General features: G+C 33.4%; 1 protein-coding gene across 1 annotated transcript; it reads right to left on the bottom strand.

The window, feature by feature from the left end:
* Positions 1–123: 123 nt before the first annotated feature.
* LOC132106405 (RNA-binding protein 25-like) lies at positions 124–21,266 on the bottom strand. Its single transcript, XM_059512057.1, has 16 exons — positions 21,233–21,266; positions 19,289–19,456; positions 19,034–19,091; positions 17,921–18,087; positions 17,577–17,765; positions 17,239–17,322; positions 14,002–14,258; positions 10,887–11,013; positions 10,718–10,807; positions 9,538–9,611; positions 9,248–9,398; positions 7,860–8,235; positions 6,173–6,468; positions 2,968–3,066; positions 781–828; positions 124–699 (listed from the first exon to the last, which is right to left on the bottom strand). The coding sequence occupies exons 1-16, from the start codon at positions 21,263–21,265 to the stop codon at positions 607–609; spliced, it is 2,310 nt and encodes a 769-aa protein (XP_059368040.1). The 5' UTR covers position 21,266; the 3' UTR covers positions 124–606.
* Between the last annotated feature and the right edge of the window lie 76 nt (positions 21,267–21,342).

Here is a 21,342-nt window from a genome sequence, read left to right as displayed (position 1 = left end):
TTAATTTTACCGTTGCATTTGGTATGTTGCAAATATATGTATCAAAGTTCAAATCCGAAGATAGATAGAACGATAGATAAATAGAACAATAGATAGACAAACCACACAAAATTATTTTAATTAAAAAAAAAAGAATCACTTTTATTCAAAACACATCCACTGAGAAATACAAAAACAAAGACGATCAATGGTTGTGATGTCAATCAGTTGAAGGGGGTCAGGGTCAATCGACTGCTTTAGTTTCAGTGGAAAACAACTGGGGAAAACTCTTTGGTTCGGTTGGTGAGTGAGTGCAACCAAAAGAAGAGAAACGGTAAAATCACAACCCAGACGAGACTGGCAATCATTACAGTAACAATTCACAACGGCTTCCTCACAGAAAGCAGCGCTAACCGGCCGAGACGAATTCAACAGGAAGGCCCTGAGAAATCAAGCCTCTTCCTCTCGGCGCTCGTCGCCTGGGACGTGAGAAATCAAGCGGCTCAGTGTGTTTTCACTCCAAAAGGTCAGAAATTAGCGAGTTTCCCAAGTTGTTTTGAAACCTAGATGAGCTGTCCGGCCCAAATGGGAAGTAAAAAGCAAAGTTCATCGGCATTCGGTGCTTGTTCATTTCCCGAGGCCGATCTTCTTTGCTTCGGTTTCGTAAATCAATAACCTCCACATTTTAACTATGAAGACCTCGGCCTCTTCGTCCAGCACCTGAGGAGACCAAGATCAAGAGTTCAGATTGTGTAGCTGTGGAAATACAACTTCAGAAATAGTGCAAAACACCAAACTTACCATCGCAACGTCATCCAAGATGCCTTGAGGTGTGCTGTGGGCCATTACCTGAGAACAGACAGCGATTATTAAATTATTACAGGATTTCATGAGCGAGAAGTGTTTCAAGGAAGACTATTTCAAAAGAAGTATTATTTGTTATTAATAAACAATGTGAATAAATATTCAAATATAGTATTCAAATAAATTATTTAACTGTAAATTGATAACAAATGGATAAATATATTAAAATATAAAAAGAAATATATAATATATTCACAAGAACGTATAAATTAATTTACTATTTTTAATACAAAATTTTAATTTAGTAAAAATAACGAATTTAAACATTTGTCAATTTTTATAAGATAATAAATTAAAAATCATTTTTAAAAACAGCATTTAAATCAATTCATTATTTTTGTTAATTTTCTTTTTATTCATAAAATTATTTATGAACAATTGTTTTTAATTCAATTTGAACGTCAATTCATTTGTCATTAAAATAATATATAAAATGTATTTACTATTTTTAATATAAAATAAATTATTTCGTAAAAATAATAAATGTAAATATATTTGTCAGTTTCTTTTTTATTAATAAAGTTTTTTTTTTAAATCATTTAAAAATAGCATTTGAATCATTTCATTATTTTTGTTAATTTTATTAATACAAATTTAATGAAAAAAATAAAAAAATTATTAAATATGATTTGAACGTCATTTATTTGTCATTAAAATAATTAATCAAATTTTACTATTTTTAATACAAAATTAAAATTATTTTGTAAAAATACTGAATTTAAAGAGCCACACAGGTGGGAAATCAAAAATTACCTGTATTACAGTATATGATGTAGCTGTCCATCAGTGTAAACAATGTGCAAAGTAATTAAACCAAAAAGTACACGATTTCTAAAGTTATTGGCTTCTAAAGTAAGGAGTCGACTCTGAATCGCTGAAACGAGTCGTTATAGATTTCAAATCTTTTGCCCATCTCTTTGTACGTAACGAGAACACTTTGCATAATAATCTCCGCCTACCGTCTTGGGAGAAACAAAACTCTGACCTGCTCCACCCCCCGCACAGACGCTCTGGTTAGTAGTTGGTGTGATAGCATCATGTCGAGGAGACATGATTTTTAATTGTAAAGGCAAGTTTGCTTTATTTTCACTGCCAAAGAATGAAGATCAGAAGAACCAATGGCTAAAATTCATTTTTACCACAATACCCTTTTGTTGTGTTCACAACATTTCACTGATGACTGCTTTTCTAATCTCGGTGAGTTCAAGGCGGGATTTTCTAAGCGTTTGGCCATAAAAGAGGGTTCATTACTAACTTTATTTGGACCAACAAGCATCTCCGAATCACAACCTGTAAGTATGATTATGAAGTTATGTGTTTGTTTTCTCCCGAGCGTCTTATCAGTATGTCGCGCTAGCACCATATGTTAATGCTAACGCATTGTTTACCGTGAGGTTGTGTGCTCAGTTTGGTTATGTACGTGCTTACATGAGTATGAAAATGTTAGTGTGTGTCATCGTTTTTATTACTTGGATGAATGATAAAAGACGTGTAGATATGTTTTTCCCTTACGAAAATTAACCATGGTTTTAGTGTGGTAAAGTGTAGTAACCATGGTTTTTGTGGTGCATTGATTACTATAAGCAATGGTTTTACCTACTATGTCAGTTGACCAATCAGAACACAGTATGCTACCGAAAGGTGGGGTTTAAGGAAACGGAATCTTTTGAACAGCTTCGCGCGAACCGTTTGGGGATCTCTGAGAATTGAGGTAATTTTAAAATGATATTTTGACAAAATGACAATGTTTTTTAACCTTGCATGGATTTAAACCTGTTGTACAGGACTTATAAACAGTGATCGGAAGCTTAGAATTTATCTTACTGGCTCTTTAAATATATTTGTCAATTTCTTTTTTTAATAATAGTTTTTTTTAAATCATTTAAAAAATAGCATTTGAATCATTTAATTTGTTAATTGTATTAATAAAAATAAATGAAAAAAATGTAATAAATTTTTTTATAAAATAATTTGGCATTAAAATAATATATACAATTAATTTACTATTTTTGTTTAATAAAAATATTACTTAATACATTTGTCAATATTTTTATTATATATATATATATATTTTTTTTTTTTTACACATTTGCCTCTAATGAGAAACCTGATAAAACGTTTTACCTTGGAGCAAACAAAGTCAACTAATGTGGCTTCCTCTTCACCAATGTACTCTACGATCTTCTTATTGATCCACGGTCGAATACGCTTCTCCATTAGGCTCTGTGAATATTCAATAACATGAGTTATACATTAAACACATTAAAACACAGCTCAAGAATTAAGAACAAAAACCCACAAACAGAATTCTTTAGAAATTTTACAATTTTCTTTCATGTTTCATGTTTCAATTTTTACAATAAACTTGCACTCCACACAATTTATTTTTTTACTTCGTTTTATGCCTTATGATGACCAGTTTTTTATAATACAGTATTAAATTATAAATCCAGAAATACAACATAGACAACAAGACAACATAGAATTTCTGAATTATTATATTTACAAAAAAGTAAATATTAAGCTGTTAAAGTTTTATAAACTCAACTGATTAGACACGGCTTTTTGATAATAATAATAATAATAATGCATTAAAATGGAATCCAGAAAAATGAGAGCGAAAAAAACAATATTTGGGAAAAATAAGTTTTTCTTTTTTTAGAGTCCTGAAAATTCTAAATGTTTGAAACTTTGTAAAAGCTTTTAATAAATTGAAATACATTTTTAATGAAATGTTGTTAAATTGTAACATTTTCATAGAGTCATATTACTGTAATAACTTAAACTATAAAAGGGTTAATTCACCCAAAAATGAAAATTGGTCCATGTTTTATTCATCCACAAGAAGAAAATAAAGTCATATACACCTGGGATGCCTCGAGGGTGAGTAAAACATGGACCAACTTTCAGGTGAAATAACCCTTTAAGCTGTTAAAAGTCTTATGAATTCAATTAAGTATACATGATTTTTAATTAATACAATTTTATTCAAATTGAAGTATACATGATTTTTAATTAATACAATTTTATTCAAATTGAAATCCAGAAAAATCATTAAAAAAAAAAAAAAAAAAGTGTTAAAAGTTAAACGTTTTCAGTTTGAAAGATTTAAGTATGAATGTTTTGAATGCAATACAGTCTAACTAGGGAAAACAAAGAAAAGTAGAGTCTGTTAGCACACGTCTCACTGAGATCTTTTCAGATCCTCTGCACTTCATCACGAATGTGCTTGATCCGCGTTATAAAGACCATTACTTGGATGCGGAAATAAGGCAGCGTGCACGAGAAATGATCCAGGCCGCGCTGGATGCGGAGAACACGCGTGGAGACGGAGAAGCGCCAAGCGCAGGAGACTGAGATCAGAGCGCAGAAAAAAAGACTCGTGTCTGCACCAGATGAGGGGCATGCACCCTCGGTGTCTGATGTGTTCAGTGGAATTCTGCAAGAAAGTGCCTCAAATAATAATAATACGTTGGCTATTTTGTTCTTAGGCTACTATATATATGTGACATTTTATATATATATATACATATACATATACATATACATACACACACACACACACATAATATCAGATTGTAGCCATTTTTCTGCTAGATTTCTGCTTTAATTTGATAAAAATGCTTATTTATGCCCTGGCCCTATTTAAATACACTCTCTCAAATATTTCTCAAATGTCAGGCAGATGACAAGCTCAACTGCTCATCAGCTAGATGGTTATCTGTCTGAAGTCCCCATCCCCAGAAGTGATAACAGTCTTGCTGGAGAAGTAATGCACTTTCTAGTCCTACAGAGAAAAATTTCAAATGCACTTCACCTAAATGCACTTTGTTTTTATGAGAGAACAGTTCATTTTAAAACCTTTCTGCAGGCCAGTAGGCCTGTACATTATTATTTAATATACACATGAGTGGGATACATTTTTAGTTTGAATTTTATTTTAATACTGTGCATTGTTACAATGTGCTTAATAAATATTTGCATAATTTGTAATTATGTATTTGTATGTTTTTTTTTAAATAATTTATGTAATTGTAATTATCTTTGAAACTTTAATATTAATTTCTGCAATTGCAATGTCTTAATTTTAGTAAAGTTAGTACACCGTCATAGCAATAAATGCAATGGTACTAATAATTGGCATAATTTCTTTCGGGGTTTCGGTTTCGTCCTTGGTTTTCTCTTTTTCGGTTTTCGGTTTCGGCCAAGAATTTTCATTTCGGTGCATCCCTAAGTCTAACAGATAGATAGATAGAACGACAGACAGATAACGATAGATAGAACGACAGACAGATAACGATAGATAGAACGACAGACAGATAACGATAGATAGATAGATAGATAGATAGATAGATAGATAGATAGATAGATAGATAGAAATAGTCAGATGATAGATAGATAGATAGATAGATAGATAGATAGATAGATAGATAGATAGAACGACAGACAGATAACGATAGATAGAACGACAGACAGATAACGATAGATAGAACGACAGACAGATAACGATAGATAGAACGACAGATAGATAGATAGAACGATAGATAGATAAATAGACAATAGATAGAACGACAGATAGAACGATAGATAAATAGACAATAGATAGAACGACAGATAGATAGAACGATAAACAGAACGATAGATAGATACAACGATAAACAGAACGATAGATAGATACAACGACAGACAGATAACGATAGATAGATAGAAAGATAGATTGATAAATAGACAATAGATAGAACGACAGATAGAACGACAGATAGATAGATAGATAAAGACAATAGAATGACAGATAGATAGAATGACAGATAGACAGATAGATAGATAGATAGATAGATAGATAGATAGATAGATAGATAGATAGATAGATAGAACGTTAGATAAATAGACAATAGATAGAACGACAGATAGATAGAACGGTAGACAGAACGATAGAACGATAGATAGATAGAACGATGGATAGAACGATAGATAAATAGACAATAGATAGAACGACAGACAGAACGATAGATAGATAGAACAATAGATAGACAGATAGAACGATAGATAAATAGACAATAGATAGAACGACAGACAGAACGATAGATAGATAGATAGATAGAACAATAGATAGACAGATAGAACGATAGATAAATAGACAATAGATAGAACGACAGACAGAACGATAGATAGATAGATAGAACAATAGATAGACAGATAGAACGATATATAGAAAGTTTAATTTACTAACATTATATTTAGTTAAGACAATGTAAATGAATGGGTAAATGTAAAACAGAAGTAAAAACATGATAATTAGGATTAGTGGAGTGTGTTTGCGGGGTCTCACCGTGTCGACGACGGACCAGTCCAGGGGGTAGTTGAAGAGCTCAGGTTTGGCCGTGGGGATCTTCTCGATCAGACTCTTGATGTGTTTGCGCTTCTCTTCTGTATTGACTCCTTTTCCGCCAGCCGCCGCGCTCAGGTCTGCTCCCTTCTCCTCATCCTCATAGTCTAAAGGCACCAGCTTCCTCTTCCGGGGCGCCTCGTCCACCTCATCATCGTCAAAGCGGTTGAAGACGCTCTCCACCGCCAGCTTCTTCCGCTTGGCTACGCTGGGCTGCCCGGGGCTACCGGTTGAAGAACCTTGCGACAGGAGAAACAAGAACATTTCCTAATGAACACTGGGTAACACTTTAGAATAATGGACCAGTAGTTAATGTTAGTTAATTTATTAATTACCATGAACAAACTAATGAACAATAAATTGATTACTGCATTTATTCAACTTTGTTAATGTTAGTTAATGAAAAAAAGTCGTTCATTGTTAGTTCATGCTAATTCAGAGTGCATTAACTAATGTTAACAAGCACAACTTTTTGATTTAAATAATGCATTAGTAAATGTTGAAATTAACATCAACTAAGATTAATAAATGCTGTAGAAGGGTTGTTCTTGCTTAGATCATGTTAACTAAAGTTGTTAACTATCATTAACTAATGGAACCTTATTCTAAAGTGTTATCGAAAACTGAGCCAAATATCACTAAGAACTAGTTTGATTTTCTTATATGACAATGTTATATAAATATTTTGTCATTACACAATAAAAAATAATTTAAATGCTTTACTTATATTTATCTATTTATTTTTATTAATAAAATGAAACGCATTTAAATACAATAGTTGAATATTGATCTATTTATTTTTATGAATAAAAAATTGTTTAGCTAGTATATTTGCATAAACAAATTTAGATTTCATTAATGAACTAAATACTGTACTTGCATATATTTATCTTTTAAATTTCAAACAGAAAAATTACATTTAATTTAAGCACTATTTTAATAGATTCATCTATTTATTTTTCATTTCTAAAATAATTGATAAAAAATATTTCATAAAATTAAAACATTTCTAAATATAAAATTCTTCATAATTTATCATTTTCATTAGAAATGAATGCATTTAAAGTTATTCTTACTGAACTAATTATAAATAAAATAAATATTTACACATCCTTGAATACGTGCAGTGGCATGCGAAAGTTTGGGCACCCCTTGCAGAATCTGTGAAAATGTGAATAATTTTCAAAAAGTAAGAGTGATCATACTAAATGCATGTTTATTTTTATTTAGTACTGTCCTGAATAAGATATTGTACATAAAAGATGTTTACATTTAGTCCATAAGACAAAGAGTTCAGAGCTTTTGGAATTTGAAGATCAGGGTAAATTGTACTTAATTTGTGTTTTCCGGGAAACATACAAGTATCTTCTGTTGCTTACGAAGGGCAGAACTAAATGGGAAAAAATGATATTACAACAAACAGGACAGTACAGTAAGAAAATAAAAAAAAGAACATGCATTTAGTATGATCTCTCTTATTTTGTTAAAATTACTCACAGATTCTGCAAGGGGTTCACAAACTTTTGCATGCGACTGTACGTTTTTAATTTTCATTACAGAAATTAAAATAATTTAAATATTTTTTTAACATTTTTGAAGTATATTTGCAAAACAGCAGAAAGGAACTCACCTAGTTTGAGGCTCAGGCCGATCTTGGGCCGGTTCTCGTCCTGGAGCGGGATCTCGGGCGGAGAGTTCTCGTGAGGGATAATGATGCCGCAGGGCGACTCTTCTCTGGGCGTGTTGGGCGTGGCGTTACCGCTGGCTGAGGACACCGAGGGGGCGGCCACGATGGGCCGCATGGTGGGTTTGAGGCAGGGCTTCACCTCCTCTTCGTCCTCTAGCTCCTCCCCTTCCTCTACATCATCATCAGAGGGGATGTGAGACTTGCGCCGCTCTCTCTCCCGGCCTCGGTCACGCTCTTCTCGAGGGGGCTTGTGCTCTCTCTCCTCCTCGGGCTCGGGCTTCACGGGTGGCTGCCGCAAACGCTCTGCCTCTTCCTCCATCTGACCACAACAAAAGCAGAAGATGTGAAACAAGAGAGCAAAACACTGAGCACTTTGCTTTTTCGAATACTAAGGTTTTAAGCCACAAAACACCACTTAGCACTGAGATTAAACACAATACACACTTTAATTTGAAACAAGTATTTGAAAAGCAGAAGACAAAAAATCTTATAATATTAAAATACTGGCTCGGTTATTATGAATTATAATATATATATTTCAATAATTATTATTATTTAAATAAAATGTTAATATTAGATTCACCTTTTTTAATAATTAAGATTCTTTTAGATACTACACTTGATTAGATTTAAAAAAATATATAATTAGTAACAAATTAATAATAAAATTAAATAATTAAATTAAATTTAAATCAAATATTACTCATTTAAATACTATATATTAATATTTTTATAATTTATAAAGCAATGAATAAAATTTAAACATGAAATATTTAATTTCAACTATACTTGAACATTACATTTTTCATTAATAACATGATGCATACAAAAATGTAAAAAAAAATGAAAGGAAATGTAACATTTAATTACATTTAAGTTATTCAATAATACATTTTTTTTAAATAGAGAAAAATTATAATTTAATAAAATAATAAAAATAAAATAATTTAATTCATTTAAAGACTACACTCTTTCAACACAAAATTTAAAATGAAAAAATATTTAAATATTGTATCTGTATATATTAATAATTTCATCAAATAATGAAAAAGTATTAGTAAAATTTAAATAAAATAATTTAAATGTTACATTTGAATGAATCGGTTTATTTTTCCATTTAAAAAATTATAATTCATTTAAATACTACATTTGTACATATGTATCAAAATTGTCAGTAATAAAAATTAATAAGAAAACACTGAAATTACATATTTATTTAAATAAATATGTATCATGCGACATTTTTCATCTGATTGATATGCATTTACAGTGCATTTCACTAAATGATTATGAATGTGTGAAGTATATGAGTGAATCGCTCGTGGCCTCACCCTGCGCAGCTCGGCGTCTGGATCAGGATGTCCTTCTGCTAGCAGCCTCTGCCTGATCTCCTCCAGCTCTTCCTTCTCCCGCTTCCTGTCACGTTCATCCAGCTCCGTCTCCTTCTCTCTGTCCCGCAGACGCTTCTGAAGAGCGCTGCCCCTGCAGGCCAAGCAGAGAAACACATTTTTCAGACAGAGTTTGGAGGACGTCAGTGGTAAGATAACAAGATTTGTTTGTGCTGAAGATAATATGCCGTTTCAGATCTGTCTGCCTCTAAACGTGCTCATAGATTGATCACCTGTAGTATTTTGGGTCGTCTCTGTCGTCATCATAATCTTCCAGAAACTCCTTCAGCCGCTTCCCTTCTTTAGCCTGAGAAAACAATACGAGAAAACTCCTACATATTAATTTTCCCATTTATAAAAATAATTAGTAATATTAAATAATGAAATGCATTTAAATACTACATTTGTTCTATGTCCAATCATTTTTCATTAATAAAATCATTAAACTATAAAAAATAAATTCAACAGAATAACTATTATAAATGAACATTTTCCATTTATTTTTCATTACTAAAAATACAATAACATTTGAATTTACTGACCAATTAGAGTTTTGTTACAAATTACTTTTCATTAATAAAAATAATTATTAAAAAGCATTCACTTAAATACTACATTTGAATTAAATTAACATTTTTCTTTAATAAAAAAAATATTTAAATATTTAAATTAAAATACTATAATTTTTAATTATTTATCCATTTTTTCATACTAAAAAAATGTTCTATTACGTTTCATTACTAAAAATAATTATTAAAAAGTAATGAAAAAATATTCACTTAAATACTACATTTGAATTTAATCAACTTATTTTTCTTTAATTAATAAAAAAAAATCAATTCAAATTTAAATTAAAATTCATTTAAATAATATTTGAAAATATTTATCCTTTTAATTTTTCATACTAAAAATATTTTATTACTTTTCATTAATAAAAAAATAATTACAAATTTATGAAAAAATATTCACTTAAATACTACATTTGAATGTCAACTTATTTTCTATAATAAAAAAGTAATTCAAATATTGAAGTTAAAATTCACTTATTTATATATTTGTTTTTAATAAAAAAAAATACTTTCATTGATAAAATAATAATAATTTAAAAACTAATGAAATAAATATTAAAATATTATATATTTCAATATACTTGTGCAATATACTAATGAAAAGTAATTAAGAAAATAATTTATGCAAATTAGTGCCGTCAAATCAATTAGTCATGATTATATATGTACGTGTACACACAAACTTATCTTTTTATATCAATTAATCATGACTGATTTAACAGCACTAATTTAAAATACTATATTTTTATAGTCATCAATTTACTTTGGAAACATTCTCCATATTATTCATATATTCTTAGGCTGAAATGCTAAATGTAAATGGATTAGGAAAATAGTTGTGTACCATGTCACGGCGGCGTTCCTCGTCTCTCTCCATCTCCTTGCTGTAGTCTCTGGCTTTCTTCCTCTCTCGGAGCTCCCAGTTCTTCAGACGCTGTTGAAATTACAGAAGGTAAATAGTGGCTCAAGAACGCTGATCATTGAGTGATCAGAGAGACTGAATAGTCATTCACCTCCTGATACGCCGCCTCTTTCTCTCGCAGCTTCCTCTCCAGTTTACGGCGTTCGTACGCCTCTTCCTCATCTTCCTCACGATCACGCTTCTTCTCCTTATCTCGGTCTCTATCGCGACTCTGTTCTCTGAAAACAGACAGCACCCAAATCACAATATATGAAGTCTGCACTTTATCGCAGACTCAGAACTTCAGATGTTGAATATGCATGTACATTTTGTAGCCCTTTAAGGGAAATCCTTAAAGGTCCCGTTCTTCGTGACCCCATGTTTTAAACTTTAGTAAGTGTGTAATGTTGTTGTTAGAGTATAAATAATATCTGTAAAATTCGAAAGCTCAAAGTTCAATGCCAAGCGAGATTTTATTTAACAGAATTTGCCTACAAAAAATGAACAGTTTGGACTACGTACATCCCTCTAGTTCCTGCAGTAATGACGTCACTAAAACAGTTTTTTGACTAACCTCCGCCCACATGAATTCACAAAAAAGGGGGCGTGGTCTTGTTGCGCTCCGACGGAGAAGAGGAAGAGTTGCGTTTGTGTTTGCCATGTCGTCGAAACGCTGTTATTTTCATCTCGGAGTCCAATCATCTTTGTTTGGGCTTCCCAGGGACGCTGTACTTAGACATTAATGGTTACAATTTATGTTTAACTGTGGTCGATTCAAAATCGATTCTCAAAGGTCATGAATCGATTTTTTCCCATATTTATTTCCGCAGATACTGAACGTAAGATTAGCGTTAATCTAATTACAAATCTTCTCCACTAGATGTCACCCTCTTATGTGCCTTGTGCGATGTTACCAACGAACCTGTCATTCATTCCTTCAGTTTAAAGCAGTGGTTCTCAACCCGCGGCCCGTCACGAATTCAAATGCTGCACACCATTTGCAGAACACACACACACACACACAACTTTTGCAACTCACTCGAAGAAGTTAAAGCAAATGGAAACACCATATACTACGCAGCAATCATCCTTAATTAAAGATTTCCATATTTAAATCAACATAGGCTACATTTGTGAACGCACATTTTCTGCAATGTCGCGCGTCAGGTCATGCTCCCATTCGCGTCCAGGCTGCATCTTGCGTCCGCGGGTCCGCTATGGACTGCTAGGCAGGCATGATGTAAACATCGCCATCGGAGAGTGTGTACCGAGGCTCTGAGCAGACGACCGCGTGGACAGGTGCGCGTGGTCAGTAGTCTTCAAAAGCACAATTGCACATGTTCAGGCAGTGTGAAGAAGCCCATTGCCAATCGAACCAATCGGGCCGGGCTTGGGCTTGTGCTGTAAATGAGCGGTCAAGTAATGTGTTTCGATTAGCGCGAGAAAGATGCGAAAATGTATGCGGAGTAGTTGAAACGGAGGTTTTCCTCTGACGATTACGTTTTTTTGTAGCACCAGCAACTAAAGCAAAGTCTGAGGTTTGGAAAAGTTTTGACCTTGTTTATAATGAGAATAATGAGTGAATAATGACGCACCATCAGTGAGCACAGGAGCGCGCTGAAGACACGGTGGATTCAATCATTTTCCTCCACAAAAACACTTAGGCCTTACCTAATCTTGGTGAGTAAATGTTTTTCAAATAATAACTAAATATTATTTGAGTCTTAAATGCATAATGTAGAGAGTAGGCTATATAAGCTAATTTTGGCATTATTATGTCAGCTGCTATGGCGAAGCAAGTCTTTATCTTAATTCATTTCGTTATTGCCAAATACCCATCTTAATTTAGAATTTATCTTAATTAAATTTTTTAAGAAAGACTTGTTTTTATTGGTGCGTTAGCCTATTTATATGCTAAATGAGCCTATACCTAGGGCTATTTATAGAGTGCTGAGATGTTACGATGTTACAGAGGACTTATTTTATTTCTTTGTTCAAACTTCCAAGTGGCCTATTACGTTAGTCATGTATAAATTATGTTAAACCATGTAAAATGACTCATTCCTGACAAAAGGCAAAAGAGCTGCGTGCGTGTACATTTGAATAATGTCGGGCTGTAAATGGGTTCAGGCTTTTAAAAAGCTGTCAATCAAAATGTACTTGTCGGGCTCGGGCCGAAATCTGTCGGTCTTAACTTTTAACCTGTCGGTCTTAATAGAAAATCAAATCGAAAATCGAATCGATTTGAGAGCTTGTGAATCTAAATCGAATCGATCTGGAACATCTGAATAGATACCCAGCCCTAAATGAGATGTATGAATTTTGGAAAATATAAATACAAATATATGTTACAAATATTTATGAAAAATGTGAAATATAAAAGTTGATAAAATTAGTACAAAATACATTTATTAAAAAAGTTGATATAAATATATATCTTTGAATAAAACACCTTGTTTGAAGGTATCAAATACCTTTCAACAATTTACACATTTATATTCATAAAAAGATATTTAGAAAAAAATATATAGATGTGTAAATAAAATTTGAAATAGAAAAGAAAAAAGTTAATATATTTATAAATAAAAAGGCATCAAATACATTTTTCATACTCAAAAATAAATATTCTTCAATAAAGATGTCTAAATATATAGTAATATAATGGTTAATAAAGAAAATGGGATGAATACAATGACAAAATGTGAAATACACATATATACATTTATGAATAAATACCTTGTTAAAAGGGATCAAATACAGTTTAAAAAAATGTATATTTGTATTGATAAATATTCATAAATGTATAAATATAAACATGGATAAAAAAAGAAAAATACAAGTGAGAATGTTAGAATAAATATATAAATATTTATAAATAAACACCTTTCAACAATGTCTGCTTATACATTTTCAGAAATATAAATTTGGATAAAAGTTTCTTATAAATAAATAAATGTAATAATAATATACATATATATAAAAACAAATCTCATTAAATATTTCACTTTTAACTATGTATCTTTTACAGCTTTCAGCAATTTTTTTTCATTAATAAATATTTCTGAATTATGTTTATAAATTATATGTGTAGTGTACACTTACATAAATACACATATATATATATATATATATGTGTGTGTGTATATGCATGAATATATTGTGTGTGTGTGTGTGTGTGTTCATATATGCATGTATATATATATATATAAAAAATCTCTCTGGTGTACCTGGATCGACTGCGGTTTTCGCTGCGGTCACGGCTTCGGTCTCTCTCCCTGTCACGCTCTTTCGTGCGCTCACGGTCTCGATCTCTCTCTCTCTCCCTCTCACGCTCCCTCTCTCTCTCGCGCTCCCTCTCTCTGTCCTTCTCCCGCTCACGATCCCGTCGTTCCCGTTCCTTCTCGCGCTCCTTGTCTCTGTCCTTGCGCTCCCGCTCCAGCTCCTGCCTCTCCTTCTCTCTCTTCCCCTTTTCCTCTTCCAATTTCTGTGGGAAAACGGGGAGGGAAGTTTTCGGATTAGCGACTGCTCAAACACAAGACAGAGCCACATGACACTACATCACTCTATGAGAAAGTGGTTTACAGTCCCTGCCATTCACATGTGCACTCATATACATTCACCAAAAGTCAATTATCTTCATTGTGAAAAAAAAAAAAAAAAAAATAGAAGATATTGCAACATATTTATTCAGAATTAAAAATATATATATAAAAAGTTCAAATTGCAATATTGAAAAAAAAGTGTTAGAAGTTTTTATCTCGCAATCCTTTGATCGTAGTCTGAAAAAACTGAATGGTAAGAGGACAAAATCCTGAATACATTATATTTTTAAAAGTCAAATTTTATATTTTAATATATTTATCTTTTTTTTATTTAATATGTTTATTTCACAGGTTTGTGAGTTTCCAACATGCATGTCTGATCTAATATAGTTTTAAATATTTTTAATAAAACGTAATCTGAACTTTTTTCATTGTAGACTCTTCGACTTTGAGCGCCATGTGAATCTAGAAATTCTTTAGCAATTAATAAAAGGAAACCTGGAAACCACTTTCGAGATATAAATTTAACGTTGCAAACAACTGAATAAGATCAGAAACCGTTGAGGGCGCTGTAATTTCCGTCTCATCACATGATCAACATAAAGAGGCTTCAATCCTTGTGAAACTAGTTGTTTGTTCACTTACAGGTGTTGACTAGCGACTCACAGCGCTTCCGTGGCCCTACAAGCCTTTATTGTTAGGCCTGGGAGGAAAAGCAAGTCAAAGGATTCACAAGGGAAAATAAAAACAAACTATTCTCTTCGCAAACAACTTCCAGACATATTGAAAACGTTGTGACAGGAGCATTGCATACTGTATTTGTTAGAAATCCTTCTTTTTCTTTGCAGTTTCTTTGTGGTTTGGATAGAAAAGGCAACAAATGAAGGTGTAGAGAATGCTTACCCCCACTGCAGACGACACGGCCCTCAGAGGATCAGACTGAGCGATTATGAAATGCACTGAAGAGCAGCATGACATCCACGGCTTTAGTCTCAATTCAAAAGCTCTCGCATCGCAGTTCGACAAAACATCTGACGTCTATCAATAGCTACTACTACTAAAGTCTCTATAAATATACTTCAAGTCTCATTTTAATATGAAACTATTTCGTAATGGCTTAACCGTGGGTGTTACGCAGCTGTGAGCAAAGCAGTAAATAAACAAAACAGGAGGTGAAGATGAGACAGGACAATAAAACAAACTATAGATACACGCATTACGCTGATGTCATTTACAAGTGACGCTGCTTTTAAGGAACATTTCTACTGGAGAATCTTACAGGAAAGTCTAAAGGAAGTCTTTATTTTATTACCATTTTACATCAAGTCTTCATTCTAGTAATAACTAAAGCGCATTTAAAAGTATTTAAAAGGCAGATAGAAAATTTTTATTTTTTTTTGGAAATTCAGAAAGTTGAAGCAAAATGACTGAAGTACCACAAATGATAAAAGCACATTGAAAAAACAACTAATCCTTAAATTAAAATAAACTCAAAAATACTTACAAATAAAATCGATTTCAAATTATTTATGTAATAATAGTATATAAATAACACTGAATATTTTGGCATATAAAGTGGTGGCCAAAATTATGAAGACCTAAAACTAAAAAAAAGGCTTTAAGTCAGTTATTTTTTATCTTTTGCTGTAGTGTATCGGTAGGAAATATCAGATTACATTTCCAAACATTAATTTTGCCATTAATTGCAATAATCCAGTGAGATTATTGTCTGATAACAGCCAGTGCTCCACACAGAGATCTGATCTCATCAACATTAAAAATACTAAAAACAGAAGAACTGTTTAAAAAATGTCTCCTAAATGCTTCAAGAGATTATGTGTGTATATATATATAAAAAAATATATATTTGTTTGCTACTCACATGGGACTTTTTTTTTGTACTAAATGTAACCGCAATCTCCCAAAAAAAAGCAATCTCTCCTCAAGATGTACGATTTGAGAAATCATGTGTCTTTGACGTTTCAAAGTTTAATATTCAGTGTTACGAGGTCGAGTTCACAAATTACACCATTTTCTTGGATTTGAAGTAATTTTTTTGCGATACAAAATGTTAAACACACACAAAGAAACACTTAAAAGAAAAGTGCAAGCAAGCAGAAATGAAGAGAGGTGATGGCAGTATCTCAATCACAAAGCGAATTCATACCTGTAAAATCTTCAGAAAGTCCGTGTGCTGTGGAGGGGCGCCCCCTACTTTCACAAAAGCCGAATCGGCCAATTCACTGTTATTCAAGTCAGCAGTATTCATTATAGCACCAACATCACTTTTACTAGCAGACCCACACAGCTTCACTGGCCGCCCGTGTCTCAGAGAACCAGAAAATTTGTCGTTTGATAGTTTATCCCTTTTCTAAACACTGTAGACATGATCTAACACCCTCATGAGTGCCTGATATTAATCCCACCCGAATGGGCTGAGTTTCAGAGCGAGTCGGTGCAGTTGCCCCTGTGCCAGTCCTCCAGAAGGGGGCGCCCAGTACAAATAGAGAAAAATGGAAAGCTCATACTTACATCCTATCCTTGCAACTTTTTCCAAAGCTGAGAGATTCATCTTGGTTTAGTCACCATATGATCTCTATCATAATGGTGGGGTTTAATGAATAGATTAGCTTTAAGGGAAGTGCACAGAAACGTCCATGCATTGTATGTGTGACTACATTTCCCACCCTTAACATGAAGGCCACGCTACAGTTTACACAAGCCACTGAGGCCTAGTCTTAAACTGATTTCTGCACTATATCATTAAATGTAAAGCTTAAATGTAATACAAGTTTTGCTGAGCTAAATGGAATTGACAGGCTAAATAGCATCTACTCATGCTGGTGTGGTGTCAAACTAAACTAGGTGTGAGAGGCTGTTGTGTTCTTCCTGTAATATGGAGTACATTAGCAAGCATTTTACCTTGTGTGTATCGCGGAATTTGTTGATCTCTCTGGAAATCAGATCTCTTTTGTCATCTTCCAATTCCATGGCACTGAAGTCCTCCTAAAGAAATGGAAACCATGGTTAAAATACATAATATACCCTATATATAGATAACTTTGTTGAGCACACCCTAAATGACAAATTATCTGGATGGAGTTTTTTTGCATACATTACTAACTTCTAGTGGAGAAACAAATGAGGTGGTGAGAGGTTAACATTTCCAAAAACATAAAAATAAAGGTCAACCTAACGTGTACATCAAACAACCGGCAAAACATTAAAAGAAGAAAAGGTCAAGATAAACTAAAACCTACCTCGTCCTTCTTTTCCCTCCTCTTTTTGCGGCGACTCGACTCATCGTCCTGAGATTGAGCGTTCAGCTCACTTGAATACTCCCGGATCAGGCCATCAATAGCACCTTTGACAATTTGGTCCCGCTTTTTAGTTTCTTCATCCAGAACCTCCTCTTCCTCTTCACCAGCAGCATCCTCCACCTTGCCATTCTGACAAACACACAGATCAAAACTCAGCATCTTCGTGGCAAAACGCATCTGAGATTATCGCAAAATCAGAAGTCAAAAACACCACTGAAAATTGTGTCGAATTTATTTTATACAGTGCAGTACGTTCTTATATTAGTATCATCCTGACTCCTTACTCCATTTTCACTGGTGCTCTTCTTCTTTGCTTTCCACTCATCCAGTTGTGCTTTGGTTTTGGCATCGACTTTGACCAGAAGTTTCTTTTCTCCGATCTGCAGCTCATGAAGCAGCCGAAGAGATCGTAGAGTAGATTCAGGCTCTTTGTACTCGCAGAAACCGAACGCTGGAGGCAAAGAACAAAAAAAGATGTCTGTGAGGAGCCAGTCTGGCATATTCATAACATTCACAGGAAATGCAAATAGACTTATATGATTTTCAAAAAAAAAAAAAAACGGCATTGCAATTTTTTCTTCTTCTGCAATTTGAAACAATATAGCAATTTTCACCAGATTGTTTGAATAGCTAGCTATATTCAGAAAGAATAAATCGTTCTAGAGTTAGTGGGTTGATTTTGGTGGGAAGTGTTTATGCATAGGAAAAAAAAAAACTTAAGTAAAGGGTTTTCTTTCAAATATCTTTTTAAATCCTTTTCAGGCTGCAGGATTTGGTTAGAACTTGATAAAAGGCTATACTACTTTGAGTTACCGTTTTACAAGAACCAATTCAAGCCTCTTGCAGTAACCATTTCAGACTCAGAGTAAAAAAAAATAATATTTCCACTTTTTCACAGTAGTGATGTCCGATTCGTGAACGAATCGTTCAATTTAACCGGTTCTTCTTAGGGAACCGATTGAACCAGTTCACCAAATCGAACTGAATCATTTGAAATGGTTCGTGTCTCCAATAAGCATTGATCCACAAATTACTTAAAATGTAAACTTTTTTAATGTGACTGACACTCCCTCCGAGTCAGAATAAACCAATATCCCGGAGTAATTCATTTACTCAAACAGTACACTGACTGAACTGCTGTGAAGAGAGAACTGAAGATGAACACCGAGCCGAGACAGATAATGAACGAACACGCCCACTGCTGGAGCAGTTCTCGTTCTCGAGTCAAGAACCGGTTGCATCGGTTTTGGATCACCAGTACACTGAACCGAAAACTGTTTCTTTCGGACGCGTCCAATTCGAGAACGGATACTCACACTAAGCCTCATCACAAAATTAATTTTTAGTGAAACTAACAAGGCTCAGAAATCAGTTTAAGGGGTTAAAAAATGTTTTACCTTGGAGTTTCCCTGAGGCACCTTGAACTCGTTTCCAGCTCAATACCAAACCACATTTCTGAAAAACAAGTGGTTATTATTAATATCAATCCAACTAACATTTAACATCAAATTTTATCAAGACTGATTTCACTTAAACTATTATCAAGTGAACCTTTTTTGATCTCTGATCTCCACATTGCAGAATGCATACAGAAAATGCATAAGTGATTATTACTAGTTGAGATTTGAGACTGGAACTGATGTAATACTCACAGCCAGCAGCTGTCTGATGAGCATGTCTGACGCTTTCTCAGAGATGTTGCCCACAAACACGGTGGTCGTGGGGCCACTGCCGTCATTGCCGTCTTTTGCCTGAGCAGCGCTGTCCTTCCTGGGAGCAGCGACTTTACTAATCACAGGCATCGCCGTGGGCATGAGAACCTGATACATCACATCACAATTACAGGGTTAGTTCACTCCAGAATCAACATTTCCTGATACTTCACTCACCCCCATGTCATTCAAGATGTTCATGTCTGTCTGTCTTCAGTCGAAAAGAAATTAAAGTATGTGTATCTGAGAATTATTTCTTAACACATTATAAATGTTAGAATGCACTGTGGAAACATGTTACAAAGACTGTGAACTATGTAGTACTTAATTGTGGAGTTAAAAAGTTTTCACCATTTTCGTGTTCAGAGTTTGTGGGCGGGGCTTAAAGCATGACTAGAAGTTGCTAGCTAGCTATGCCTTCGTCACGTAAATGCATAATACCTGATTGCAATAATTTACAAAGCTCGGTCTCATTTAAGTAAGCTGCAGAGGAAGACAGTTGAGAGAGACAGCAACTTTTCCACGAGTTGGCGTGGTTTCCGCGCCAGAGGACACGCCCCCAGAGTTTGAGAGCAAGATTTTGATAGCTTATCTTATTAACTTGGGTTTTTTTATTTTTTATTATTGTTTACAATTGGCTGGCTGCTAAATAACACATTTTTCTGTTGATTGATAAACATGCATTTAATATTGACTTTACGTGGACTTTTAGGTTCTTGAGGAAAACATTAAGGGATTTTTCTCCATAAAGTGGACTTGAATGGGGATCTAGGTCCAAATTGTGGTTTCATTGCAGCTTCAAAGAGCCCTACATGATCCCAGCCAAAGAATAAGGGTTGTCTCTCACCAAACGATTGGTCATTTTCTAAAAAAAAAAAAAAATTATATACATTTAGTCCGGTAAATGGAGTAAAATCCTGGAATGTTTTCCTCGAAAACCTTAATTTCTTTTCGACTGAAGAAAGACAGACATGAACATCTTGGATGACATGGGGTGAGAAAATTATCAGGAAATTTTAAATAACGAGTGAACTAATCCTTTAATATGTAGCCATGTGACAAAAAACTAATGTGATGGTGACTAAATTTACAAATGAGATATGGCTTCTCTATAAAAATCTGATTCAACAAGAGGCATCTCCATACCATATTCTGCATATTAAGATAAAACGCCTCGTTTTAACGAGATTATTCATTAATTCTATATTTTTAAACACTTTGAATTTACTTCAAAGCAATGAAATCTGAGCAAATACATTAATAGAGATGGATACTTCAGAACAAATTAAAACAATATGGCTGGCTATTGACCCAGATTTCACAATCTGAATTGATTTAGATTCAATTCATTTGGATATATCACGTACAGCACGTCAATTTGTCTTACAGAAAAAAAAACACCTCTCTCAACAAATGCTTTAAACTATATGGGGATACCTGACAGGTTACAATTAACCAGAGTATCAATTTCAATATCGGTTTATATTAGATATATAAAATCTGCATTCAGCTAATTTTATTGTATTTACAATGTTTTATATAAATGATGCAACAAAAATTAAGTTTCTACTGTATATTCAATTGATATAACTAATGTGTCTCATTATATAGTGCATATATTTACCAAACGTCTCTCTAACGTTTTTTTTTAGCTTCCTAACAAAACTGACTTTCCTAAAATAAATATGATGTCATGTGACGTTGCTTACAAGCTGTTTTATTGACATCTCTCTATGGTTGAAACACTGATTGAGCGATTAGATGAGACGGGATATATTTCAGTAAGTTACACTGATGTTCATTCATGTTTATTTCGTGCTGTAACTAGTACTAAACGGTCACAACACATTAAAACCTCCCTGATTTAGCACTGGTCTTTCACACCTTAGATTTGAACAAGACTCCAGAAATGGGCATGTAAAGCTGTGGAAAAGTGGGAGTGAAGAGGGGAGAAAACAACCAATAAAACACAGACCTACAACACACTCATTATA

Source organism: Carassius carassius, chromosome 27, assembly GCF_963082965.1.
Source record: "Carassius carassius chromosome 27, fCarCar2.1, whole genome shotgun sequence".
NCBI lineage: Eukaryota > Metazoa > Chordata > Actinopteri > Cypriniformes > Cyprinidae > Carassius > Carassius carassius.
This window is presented reverse-complemented; position numbering and strand designations above follow the sequence as displayed.